Genomic DNA, 12,974 nt, shown 5'->3' on the forward strand with positions numbered 1-12,974 from the left:
ATCATCAACAGCATGACTTTTTGTAGTTCCTCCACTCTCATGTTCAGCAGCATGAGATGCACTTTGGTATGATCCACTCCTGCCACTAACACCACTCTGAGCAGTAACATCTTGATGGCCAACATCCTTTCTCCTCTGCCGCATTTTCAATCTTTTTGCAGGTGAAGTTCTCTTCTTCGCAATCTGTTTCATCCTCTTACCAGTACGTGAAGGAGTTCCTCCATCCATGTTAGAGTCTTGAAAACCACCATCAGTAGCTGGTGTTGGTGTGGCCACATGTACAGATTCTTCTTGAACATTCTCTGGTGTGGCCACATGTACAGATTCTTCATTATTTCTGTTACTATCATGCCTTCTTCCTTCTTCATCAACAGCAAAATGAGGCAAATTATATGTTCTTCGATGAATGAAGAACACATCAACTAACCCATACATACTCCCTAATTTAGCCAATTCAGCAGCATCATCCTCTTGCAACATATACACTAATCCATCTGCCATATTCCTACCAGGAATCAGGTAGTAGTAACCCACTGTATAAGGCTCAAATCCAAGTTTATTAGCTACTTCGTCCAACTTACACAGAGACCATTTTTCTGGATTACAACCATCGACTATGTCAACCGAACCCCCTACATAGTCTCTATTTCCTGTATCTCTAAGTTCACCTCCAAAGTGTATACGAATAGAAAAATGCATCTCATTGGCCCCTGTCAGCCATTAAAACGACAGTTACTTTGGACCATGACAGAAAGGTGGAGCCTTTCATAATAAAAATAGGGACCACAGCAAAACTAAATAAAAATTGGGGACCACAGCAAAACTAAGTAAAATAATGAACAATCTTCAATTAATTAACATAAAATAGAGTTCTAAGCAAGATTCGTCAACAATTGCTAACCACATTGGTAAAAAAAAAAATTTACCGTAACCCTTTGTGAAGTCCCATTTTCCCGATTCATTCTGCATCTTTTCGAAGATTTTCTTCACGATTTTCTCGCCAAACCTTCAATCTTTTCTCAATCACACCTTACAGGTTTGTCGTCGTCATCATCGGCAGTACATTTCCATGTTATGCTTGTTAATTTGGGGATGCAGTTAGGGTTTCTTCGAACTGTAATTTGAGAGTTTGCAGGTGAAATGTGTATTTTCCTAGTGGTCCCTTATTCTTTTACCTTCAACCAGTAATGAAATGTGTTTTCCGGTTTTGCCCCTAAAAAAATGACTACGTGAGGGGGGCGTGCTATTTTTAGCCGGAGAAATGAGCAAAAACGAGCAATAGGACCACATTGGCTCATAATTTAAATGTGAAGGATCATTTTGGCTGATTTTATATGTTAGGGACTAAAAAAGTGTTTTTGGCAAATGTTAGGGACCAATTTGGCAAATTTCCCTTACTAAATATATGACACATGTGCAAAATTTAAATTGAAATTCAAAATTTACTCATGTATTATCCATCCAATCGTGATAGTGTATATATTGATAGTGTATATAAAATATACTCTTTTATTTATGGCTGTCGTTGCTGATTTCTATGAAACCCTAGTTCTTCTCCCAATTTTCTCCAATTCTTTTCTATTTTTAGGAGTTAATCACATAGATGGGTTGTTTGAATCTATTAATGGCTAAAGTTTAGCCCTTTAATGATGATTATACGACTATCGAACCATGCAGAATGTGTAAAATATGACGACGCCATAGCATAAGTTTGAATTGTTTTTGTTTGAACAATAACGCAAAGGTCCTAATTAGGAGTGTAAAACTTATTCGAGAACAAGTAGTTAAATTTTCTGCGAAAATGTTTAAATACTAAAATGGCGAAATTCCCCTCTTCTTTCCTAACCAATCCTTCCTTTTCTTTTCTATTCGGTTATTATCACTTTACTCCCTTAATCTTTGGTACCACTATCAATTTCCCCCTTAACGTTATCTTTTAGTCACTTTACCTCCAAAACTAACGGAGTTTGTTAATTAAAGTAAAAAGACAAGTTTAACCCTTAAAGTTATTATCATTTTATCCCCATAAACTATAGTTTCATTATCAATTTACCCCATAGAGTTATTTTTTAGGCAATTTATCCCACCATTAAACCAACTTAACAAGTTAAAAAATTTTAGAAGAAAGTACCCTCCTCTTTATATAATAAAAACAATAAAAAATTTAGAATGGCTCTTCTCCTCTTTAGTATCAAGAAAAAAGTCAAATTATTCTTTTTTCTTGGCAATCTTATTAATATTAAAAAATAAAAAGATTGGGAGGGAAGGGAGAGGGGGAGAGAGAGATAGAGATAGAGAGAGAGAGAGAGCTCAATTCTTTTTTTAGAAAATACAAATAAGAAAGAATTAAATACTTTTATTATTTTAGAATTATTTCACTTTACTGTTTACCACCAGATTTCGATCTTGAGCCCAACAACCTTAAATTAATATGATAATGTTAGACTTTTTTTTTCTTTGCAAAATCTAATTTTCTGTTTCATTCTTTCCTATCTCTTTTTCTTTTCATAGTATTAATAAGTGTGAAAAATGAAATTTGAGAAAATTCAGTTATTTTTATATTTTTGAATCTCTTAAAATGAAAAAAATGAAGAATAATCATTCTAAATTTTTTATTTTTAATTATATATATAAGGGTAAACATATTTAAAATTTTTTTACCATAGGAGTTAGATTAACGATGAAATAAAATGCCAATAAAATAATATTAAGAATTAAATCGATTATATCACTATAATTTAAAGGAATAAAGTAATAATAACAGTATAGTAATGCTATAGAATAAAAGGGTATTTTTGTCCAAAATTTCTTAATATGTTGAGTTGAATTACTTACCGGGGTGAAGTGATTAAAAAATAACGGGAGTAAATTGATAGTTGTGGTATAGTTTAAGGGGGTAAAGTGATAATAACCCTTTCTATTCTAAACTCCCAATCTAGTCATTAAGGTGATATATTTGTCTCCGACGTCGTATAGGGTATAAAATCTTTCTACTACTAAAACCTTTCTACTCCTAAAACCCTAAAACCGGCCACTCTCCCCACGCCGCCGAACCATTCTCCGGCAGCATCAATGGCTGTGCTAGCTAGCTCGAAAAGCGAGCTGAAACGGAAGCAAAAGCAAGAGAAGAAATCGAAATCCGGAGGTTTCGAATCTCTGAAGCTCAGCCCAAATGTTTATCGAGGAATTAAGAGGAAAGGTTATCAAGTCCCCACGCCAATTCAGCGCAAGTCCATGCCCCTAATACTCGCCGGAAACGACGTCGTCGCCATGGCTCGTACTGGCTCCGGTAAGACGGCAGCTTTTTTGATCCCCATGCTCGAGAAACTCCAGCAACATGTACCCCAAGCCGGCGTCCGGGCCCTGATTCTTTCTTGCTCTCGTGAATTGGCTATTCAGACCCTCAAATTCGCCAAAGAACTTGGCCGCTTCACAGGTTATTCATTTTATTTTCTTAACTTTTTTAGTTTTTTATAGTTGAAGAATAATTGATTTTGGAGATAAATATTGAAAGGTAGTCTTTCTTTGTTATTGTGTAGATCTTCGCATTAGTTTACTAGTTGGTGGTGATAGTATGGAAAGCCAGTTTGAGGAATTGGCACAGAATCCTGATATCATAATTGCAACTCCTGGCAGGCTAATGCACCATTTGTCTGAGATTGATGATATGTCATTGCGCACTGTGGAATATGTTGTGTTTGATGAAGCTGATCAGCTCTTTGAGAAGGGATTTGCAGAGCAGTTGTATAAGATTCTTTCCCAACTAAATGAAAACCGCCAAACATTACTCTTTAGTGCAACATTACCCGGTGCCCTTGCTGAATTTGCCAAGGCTGGTCTGCGGGACCCTCAGCTTGTGCGTCTAGATTTAGAAATGAAAATTAGTCCAGACTTGAAACTGACATTTTTAACCTTAAGGCAGGAAGAGAAGTATGCTGCATTGTTGTATCTGATACGGGAACACATCAGCTCTGATCAGCAGACTCTGGTTTTTGTTTCCACAAAATATCATGTCGAGTTCTTGAGTATTTTGTGTAGGGAAGAGGGCATTGAGCCCTCTGTGTGTTATGGTGATATGGATCAGGATGCTCGCAAGATTCACGTTTCAAGATTTAGAGCAAGAAAAACTATGCTGTTGATAGTGACAGATGTTGCCGCTAGGGGAATTGACATCCCATTGCTTGACAATGTCATAAACTTGGATTTCCCTGCCAAACCTAAACTTTTTGTCCATCGAGTAGGACGAGCTGCCCGGGCTGGTCGCACTGGTGCTGCATTCTCTTTAGTAACGTCTGAAGATGTGCCTTACCTGTTAGATCTTCATCTATTTCTCTCGAAGCCAATCAGAGCTGCTCCAACAGAAGAAGAGGTTTTACAGGATATGGATGGTGCAATGTCCACCGTAGATCAAGCAGTTGCAAATGGAGAAACTGTCTATGGTCGTTTTCCCCAAACAGTTATAGATCTCTTGTCAGACAGAGTTCGGGAAATTATTGACTCGTCTGCTGAGCTCTCTGCTTTACAGAGACCTTGTACAAAAGCATTCAAACTGTATGCAAAAACAAAAGCTAAACCCTCTAGGGAGTCCATTAAAAGATTAAAAGACCTATCCCGTGAAGGGTTGCACCCAGTATTTTGGAATCTCCTGGGTGGCAATGAGTTAACAGCACTAGCATTTTCTGAACGCTTGAAAGCATTCAGGTAAAGGTTGGCAATTGTCTACTTGATGCATGTAAATGTTGATTATGTAGTTTTAACTGTTATATTGATGTCTTTTGTTAGACCAAAGCAAACAATTTTGGAGGCTGAAGGTGAAGCTGCTAAATCGAAACATCAAGTAACTTTCTGCTCTCGCATGCTTGTCTATTGTTACGTTTGGTTCTAATGATAGCTAGTTGCATGGATAATTTTCACCACTGCAGTGTACTTGTACTTTTCATGCACATGCTCCTGCCTTTTCCTCTCTAGAGTCTAATTGCTGATAGTTCCAGGTACATTTGATAATCTGCATTTTTGCAATCCAGCTTGCTAAATGGAAACATGAAATTCCAAGTTGAAATGGTTATTGCAAATTTCTATGAGTTCTTAGACTTAAGATGTGGGACCAGATTTATCCTTTCTCGTACATATGAATAACCAGGTCTATCAACTGAATTGTCATCATATATGAACTTCATTGAAGAGTCTAACTGGTATTTACGGTCATTAATCTCTAATAAGAATTATTTAGCGTTACAGCAGGTTTTGTATATGATTATATCTTGATTGAGAATTATTATATGAAATCGTACTTCTGGTCTTAAAAAATCATGATCTTTTCCTTCCCATGATTCCCTTGAATTGGGCAGAGGTTGATCAAATATCAAATGATTAGATGGATGCTTAAAATTTAGTTCAGATTTTAATCTCAAATGAATTGGTAAAATGAGCTAGCTCTTATTTATCAAATTCATCTGATTTTCAGAAGTCTGATCAATGGGTTGATGTCATGAGGAAGAAAAGAGCTATCCATGAGGAGGTTATAAATAAAGTCCATCAGCAACGTTCTACTGAGAATGTCAGAAAGGTATATCCTTTAATAAAATCTTTTCAACTAGGACATGTTAGATTATGGGTACATTTTGCCAATTTTAGATTCTAGGAACCTTGCAGTAAGCAATAGGTTATTGAATAATGGTTGGAACATGATACCGTCTGCTTATTAGGCTTTTGATTTTGTTGTACAGTGCTGCATGCTATGCAAGTGCTAGATTTTGTTATCTTATTTTGGCGCTGAGATCATATCCATCTCTCATTTACAGATCTTGTATAAAATCTTGCTTATATTAAATATCAAAACTTAGATTCCTGATCTTTTCTTTTTCTGAAGTTCTTTGTTCATATATATTATGTCCTATGACACTAACTATGAAAGAAAAGAAAGCACCTAATTAAAACATTTTTTAGTTTCTTTAATCAGATTTAATGAGAAGTTACATATAGCATGTGGGAAGATGGAGTGCCCTGATAACAGAAATATTTCTTGGAAGAGACATTGGATTAATGGTTCTTGAGCTTGTTTGATTTCTTCTCTGTGTTTCAGGAAGTTCTGACTGAAAACAATTCTTCAATGGGCGAGGAGATGCAAGGTTTGTTTTGGTTGCTTGCTAGTTTCTTCTTTGTCCATTTGGATATACATTTTTGAATGCTAGTATTATTCAATTGATAGTATGAATTAAAATGATAAAAAATATTGAGATTATGGTTGGCATCCATGTCATTACGAGTCAGTAATGCAAGGTGTAATTTATTCTAGGAGTCATGACTAAATTGCAAGTAACCATAATTGGAAGTTAGGATCAGCGTCAGAATCAAATATTATTGGCTGGAGGCAGGGCTTGTTGGCCTGTTTTGCATGTTGAGTTTTGGAGAAAAGAAGAGAAGAAGGAGGTTGAGTTTTTCCCTTCTTTCTTAGATATAAGTTGGAAGATAAGAAAAGAAATGGGAAAAACAAAGAGATGGATCGGTTTAAGAGTTTTCTCTCTAATTGGGGAGGAGAGATTGAGAGAAAACCAACTTAAAGCTTAAAAGTGCTTCAAAATGCCAAGTTTATCCACAAATTTTTAGACAACAAAATCAATATTCAATTGGCCCAAAATTGATCCTTTTCTTTCCTAAATCCAGAGCAGTATTTAAGCTAATTAATTTTCTCTTCTCTTCTTTTCTTGTATCTGACATCTTTTCTGTTGTTTATAATTTTCCTCTAAAAACTCTCAACTTAGGCATCTCTAATTTGAAAAGAATTCTAGACTTGCCAGTTCTCATTGTAGTGGATATATCAGTGCGCATGGACACTGGCTAATCTACTGAATCCAGTTTGATTTGGTGCATTTGAGTGATCCAAAAGCTGAAGTTGCTTGATTTTCTGCATTTTAGCTTGAAACACTAGCCTAAGCCAGGTTTAGCAGTTCAAAAATATGTCTGAATGCATCCTATATGTGAATCCCCGAAAAGTTGAATGTATCCTATATGTGAATCCTCAAAGAGTTGTGATCTTTCTTACTTTACTCTTCAAAATATCGAATCATTAACTACGTTAGTGTGGTTTCATCTTTCAAGAACAGGAATGCTGTTATCTCTTTCTTTCCTCTGGCTTCTGGGACATAAGATATTAGTTGTCATTATACACTGGCAAAATAACTATGTTTCTCATGGTGATAATTTTTTAACTTTTGTTTTTGAAATGTCTCTTGGACATTCTGGCTGCCGCATTGAGAGATTCCTGGCAATATGGTGAACTGTGTAGACTACATTTGGCTGCTTAATTAGAAGCAATACTGGTCTTCCTGTTTGATATGATTATTAAAGAAAAAAATTGCTCCAATTTTATGAAGATTTGAGATTTTTAAGAAGTTTATGCAAGTTTTATACAATGACCTTTTCATATTTTGGTGAGACTTTTTAAATTTTAAAAAATAGCATGTTGACTCTGCAGTTTGGAAATTGCTAATGCACTGCTTTTGTGGTTTATTTAATGTCTTAGAGTTACACTAATTTCATATCATTCTGTCATTATAAGATTAATTATAGTCAAACAGGTTATGTAATTTTGCTTTAAACAGTTAAGCTAAAATCGTGCCAATCATGCTAGTGTATTAAACCAATAGGACCATGTTTGACATGAAACTATGCTAGTAAACTTAGGCCCCGTTTGGGGTTGCGGTGTTTTTGGTAAAAAAGTACTTTTAGTTTCTAAATGTACTTTTAAAGTGTTTGGTGATCATCCCATAAAATTAGGAGTAGAGTTTCTGGTGTTAAAAGTACTTTTAGCAAAAGCTCAAATTTGGTGCTTTTAGAGTAGCTTTTGTGATTTAAAAAGTAAAATGTCAAATTCAATCATTTTACCATATATTATGAACCAAACAAAGAGATAAACACTTTTAAAAATTTTCAAATTACACATTATCCAATAAAATAAGTACTTATTGAATTATGTCTCCAAACAATATATTTAAAAGCACTTAATCAGTTAATGAGTACTTATATTAAAAGCTGTACTAGGAAAGTACTTTTCTATAAGCTAGCAGGCCCTTAGGGTTGATAATGTTGACACAATGAACAGGTCCAATGAGAACAGGTACATGATATGATACAACAGCTGTCATACAACTTTAACAGTTCATGAACAGTTTGAAACATGAGCTTTGTTGTATTTGGTAACCAAATCCCTAAATGATGTCATTGACTTTTTGAAATTGAATTTCGTGATGAAATGTTTAATTGTTTAGTCTTCTGTGACATTTCATTACAAGCTTTGGATACATAGTTATAAACGTTCTGCAATGTTATGGCAGTTTCTGGCTCAAAAAGGAAGAAGCCAAAGAGCTTCAAAGATGAGGAGTACTTTATAAGTTCAGTTCCCACAAATCAGGTTAGTAAAAAAGTTCCTCCTTTCATATGAAGTTGTGTAGCTATTGAGAGATAGAATTCTTCCTTTTTATCATGAATTTAAGCTGCAGTTCAATATTCTAATTCCTTGATCTCTCTCCTCTCTCTCTCTCTCCCAACTATTTGGTGTGTTTCTTGGTAGTCTCAAACATTCCTGTACTGTTATAACTTATTTCTTTCTATCAACTTCAGCATTTTGAGGCAGGACTTTCTGTCAGAGCTAATCAGGGGCTGGAATCAAACAGGTATTGAATTAAACTGCATGTTAATGTCACTTAATTTTAGCTCATGTGATCTATTAAACTGTCAAGAGTAAATGTGTTATTTTTTCTTAATTGTTTGTTAAAAAAATGTCATTTGAAGAGTGAAAAGCTCAAAATTTGCAATTCAAATAATTTTTGTCTGATATGCAAAGAATAGCGAGTCATAAGCTCAATTGCATTTGCAGAAGGATACTTTCTGAAAGTAAATCCTAATAGTGCTTCTTAGTTTATATACTTTTGCTTTGGCAGTAGGACATACAACTCATGCTATCAGAACCTACCTTTCACCCCTGTTTCATTTTGGATAAAGGGGGTAAGACCAACTTCAAGCGTTAAAAACAATGGTCTCATCAGAATGGTACTAGGCCCTTATATACCCTTGTACAAAAATGGTTAATTTCTTTTTGACTTCTTAATTTGAATTGGCTTAGTTATGATGAAACTTTAACAATTTGTTGTTAAGCCAAAAGTTTTAAGGAATAATAATAGGTTTGAAATTTTAATGTTAAGATTTACTAACCACATGGAGCTATTTTGTACTTTAACCTTTTCTAGAATTGGGGATTAATGACTGTTGGAACAATGATAAAAGCTACAGAAAGAAGAAAACATCTCTCCGTTTCTTATGTGCACAGGCACATGCTAGGAGTAGAGGGCAAAAATGTGAATGTGCAACTTTTAATGGGTCATCCCCATTATGGAATTTTATGATTTAAACATTAAAATCTTGATGGAACTGAAAAACACTTAATCAGGTTGGAAGCTGCTGTTCTGGATTTAGTTGCAGATGATAGTGGGGGGTTGGTAAAGCAAAAATCTGCCTATCATTGGGATAAGGTGCGTTGGACTATTAAAGTGCTTATCCATCTGTTTATTCTTGATGCTTTTTCCTGTTGACAATCGTATTCTGATGTGTTTGATGGCAGAGGAGCAAGAAATATATCAAATTGAATAATGGGGAACGTGTGACAGCTAGCGGAAAGGTGCTCCTTTTTATCTACTTCTGTTTGTTCATATTGTGCTGCTTATATTTGATAGGCATTATGGTTTTTTTTGGGCTGATATTTATGGGCAAATAAATTTTGAGAACATAAAGTTTTTGCTTAGCTGCTCCCAAGGAGAAATACCAAATATTGTATTTCAAGTACAGTGATGCCTACATTAGGTGGAAAAGTTGATAATCTGCTCACTGAACATTACCTGCATGTCACTACAGTGGCTGGTGTTTAGATAATGGCACAACCTAATGTTTCAAATCACTATTTTGCTAGTCTCTTCTGCTATAATCTTTCATATACAGCCTTTCTCTTTCCAATAAGCCAAGAGGGTCATATTTTATATCAAAATATTCACCTATGATGCACAAGATATGTGTTGGTTCCTTTTCCTTTATTTTTTCTTTTGATTGTGTGAATCTAATATCTATAGATTTCAAGAACTGTAAGGACTCATTCCAACCCTTTGTGATCATTTTGGAGTAGACTTATATTGGTCCTGGTGATTTTAAGTTTGAAATCCTGGTGACCTTTGTTGTAATTCTAATATGCAACATACTGCAAGTTGTGCACGGAGCCAGGAACTTGTGGAGAGTTGGTCCTTTCTTTGAAGTTCTTCCTTTCACTTCCTTTGGCAATAGGTTTCCTTTATTGCAAATTGTAAAATGGTTATTGACGAATACGAGGGTATCCTCCTCTACTTATCCTGTATCTGATGTTTCCTGATGATATTTCTTCAGTTTTATCTTGTGTGGTTCAATTGGTCTTCAAGCCTTTTGAAGCTCAAGTCTTTCTTCTGCGTCTGTAGGTAAAGACAGAAGGTGGTGCAAAAGTGAAAGCTAAGAAAACCGGGATATACAAGAAGTGGAAAGAACGATCACACAGTAAAGTGTCTCTAAAGGGAGATGCTAATGATGGAAATGGTGAAGATTCTAGAAGTTTTGCAGGTAATCATAGCTAGGTGATTTCATTTACTTGCCTACTAAGACATCACTAAATATGGTCAGTCTAGAGTTTTCTATGATTATCAAACAGTAATATTTCTGCAAGAAGCCTCTTTTCTTGCCTACGTATTTCAATTTGGGGAAGGTGGGGAACGGGTTCTGAACTGGAAGTGATAAAAAACAGTAACAAGTTCAAAATTTGATCATGCGTCTATTTTTCAACAGGGGCGCCTGGAGTCCAAGGAAATAACAGACGGTTTAGAGGGGGACAAAAGCGTCACTCAATCGCCAATGCTAACGTACGTTCAGAAATTAAAGATATTGAACAAGTTCGGAAGGAAAGGCAGAAGAAAGCTAACAGAATTTCTCACATGAAGAGCAAATCTATGAAGGGTAAGAAATTCAACAAAAATGGTAAGAGAGGGAGGACAAAGTGATAAATATAAGTGGATTCGGAGAGTTTAGTCCGTCTGCTGGAAGCAGGGAGTCTGTCAAAGTGGCCGTTATGTAACTCCTTACGAAGGATTCAGGAATTGCTTCGGACCTTTCACTCTACAGTCACTCACATTTTCAAGGAAGCAAATAGTGCGGCTGACAAGTTAGCAACTATGGAGGCTCAGGATGATTTTCTCAGTACTGCATTTCAACAACTTCCTGGGGGCGTCAAAGCGACTATACTTTTGGATGGCAGGGAAATTCCTTTTGTCCGAACACAAGTTGTAAGGGCGTAGTTTTACTTATCTCTGCTTTTTCACTACACCATTGTAACTTGGTTTTATTAATAATACTGAAGTATATTTCTGCTAAAAAAATGGCGCCATTACAAAATGTTGTACTCTAGTCTTTCAATCGTTGTGCATGAAACTCAATTTTGTAGCAATGTTTAGGCTTGTGGTGAAGTTGGTTTCATCCATTTGTGTATCAATATCAAAGTTCAATATTGCTCACATTCTTTTGGGCTATGTGATAAATTGCTGATTTTTGGACTAGTCAAAACAGAAGTGACCTGCATAATACCAAAACTTGGTACTCCACAAAATGATAAGTCTTTCAAAAAAGGACAAGAAACTGAACCGTAGCATAATTCATTCCCACTCAGCCACAGATGGATTGTTGGGCTACAATCCGTACAATTCTAGCTTCTTTTAGGAACGAAGAATGTTAGGACTTCACTAAGAACCAATTTTCAGTTGTTACTGCGATTGTCCTCTATTGTCTGCTTCTTCCATATTTTCCCCTTTTTCATGTGAACCCATTTCAAACATTTAGGAACGAATCCCCTACTGATGATAAGACACGAAGTTAAAAATTGACATGATTTGGAATTCTCATTTCAGGCCATTCTTGCTACAACCATTTAATCATTAGTTTTCATCCATTAATATCACCCAAGTTTAAGGTTACGTTTAATAAAACTGAATCTGAAATTTGAATACTGAAACAATTAATTTGCTGAATTTTAAGCACTGAAAATAAATAATGAATGTCTGAATTTTAATGCTAAACCTATTTGTACTGTTTGATAAATATTTATAACTGAATGCTTAATAAGTTTAATTTGAAAATTTTGCCCTTATATCTTTTCATTCAAAAAAGAAATAGAATCTATGATTTAATTAGTTTAAAATTGTTAGGTATGAAAATGACAATATTTATTTTTAAATCAAATTAATATAAAAATGAAATATTTTATATGAGGAGTATGGAGAAGATGTGCAAGTCATTAAAAAGGGAGAACAGAGAAATTGAAAACCGTTAGATAGAGAATATCATGTTGTTTAATTAGATAAGAATTTTGAACATAATTAACAAACAACACTAGATTTGGTAGATAAGATAAAGTAGTTGAAGTAATTCTATTGATTCTTATCAGAATTAAGCATTCAGTTATGATTCTTATGTTGAAAAAAATACACACAAGTGCAGTACTGCTTAACAAGTTCAGTAGATAGATTTTCATTTATCAAACAGTCAAAACATCTGAATGTCTGAAAAGGTTTAGTTTCAGCACTTTTTTATATTATCAAACCGATCCTAAGCATTTCTTTACTTTGTTGTACTACTGAATTGTCATTTTTGTAGTTCATTAAGTGTATCTTTTAGTCTAAACTTTCTACTACAATTTTTTTTGTCATTGCATTTGGATGTTAATGTTCCAACAAAACTGTCATTTGATTTGATAGACCAAACTGAGCTAATAAAAAACATCCAATGTGGCACAACATAATGGTTCCGGCAACATATTTTTCTCTAGTTGCTGATAGACCAAGACACCATTTGCCGGCTGGGAGAAAAGACAAAATATTTCTGTCTCTATCATGTTAGTGATGATTTTGATGCCCAAT

General features: G+C 34.9%; 1 protein-coding gene across 1 annotated transcript; it reads left to right on the top strand.

Annotated features, from left to right (window-relative positions):
• Positions 1-2,972: 2,972 nt before the first annotated feature.
• On the top strand, positions 2,973-11,578 carry LOC113700176 (putative DEAD-box ATP-dependent RNA helicase 29). The gene is made up of 11 exons (XM_027220686.2): positions 2,973-3,436; positions 3,540-4,701; positions 4,783-4,837; positions 5,465-5,566; positions 6,083-6,128; positions 8,334-8,410; positions 8,620-8,672; positions 9,446-9,527; positions 9,617-9,673; positions 10,494-10,632; positions 10,855-11,578. Exons 1-11 carry the CDS (start codon positions 3,073-3,075, stop codon positions 11,064-11,066), a joined length of 2,349 nt encoding a protein of 782 aa, XP_027076487.1. The 5' UTR covers positions 2,973-3,072; the 3' UTR covers positions 11,067-11,578.
• Positions 11,579-12,974: the final 1,396 nt, after the last annotated feature.

Source organism: Coffea arabica, chromosome 7c (genome assembly GCF_036785885.1).
Source record: "Coffea arabica cultivar ET-39 chromosome 7c, Coffea Arabica ET-39 HiFi, whole genome shotgun sequence".
Lineage (NCBI taxonomy): Eukaryota > Viridiplantae > Streptophyta > Magnoliopsida > Gentianales > Rubiaceae > Coffea > Coffea arabica.

What these genes read in the sequence shown, in the direction of transcription:
- LOC113700176 (XM_027220686.2), top strand. Translation starts at nt 3,073, where the DNA reads ATGGCTGTGCTAGCTAGCTCGAAAAGCGAGCTGAAACGGAAGCAAAAG. An exon ending in GAACGCTTGAAAGCATTCAG is followed by an intron (nt 4,702 to 4,782) that starts GTAAAGGTTGGC and finishes GTCTTTTGTTAG; the next exon opens with ACCAAAGCAAACAATTTTGG. An exon ending in GTGTGACAGCTAGCGGAAAG is followed by an intron (nt 9,674 to 10,493) that starts GTGCTCCTTTTT and finishes CTGCGTCTGTAG; the next exon opens with GTAAAGACAGAAGGTGGTGC.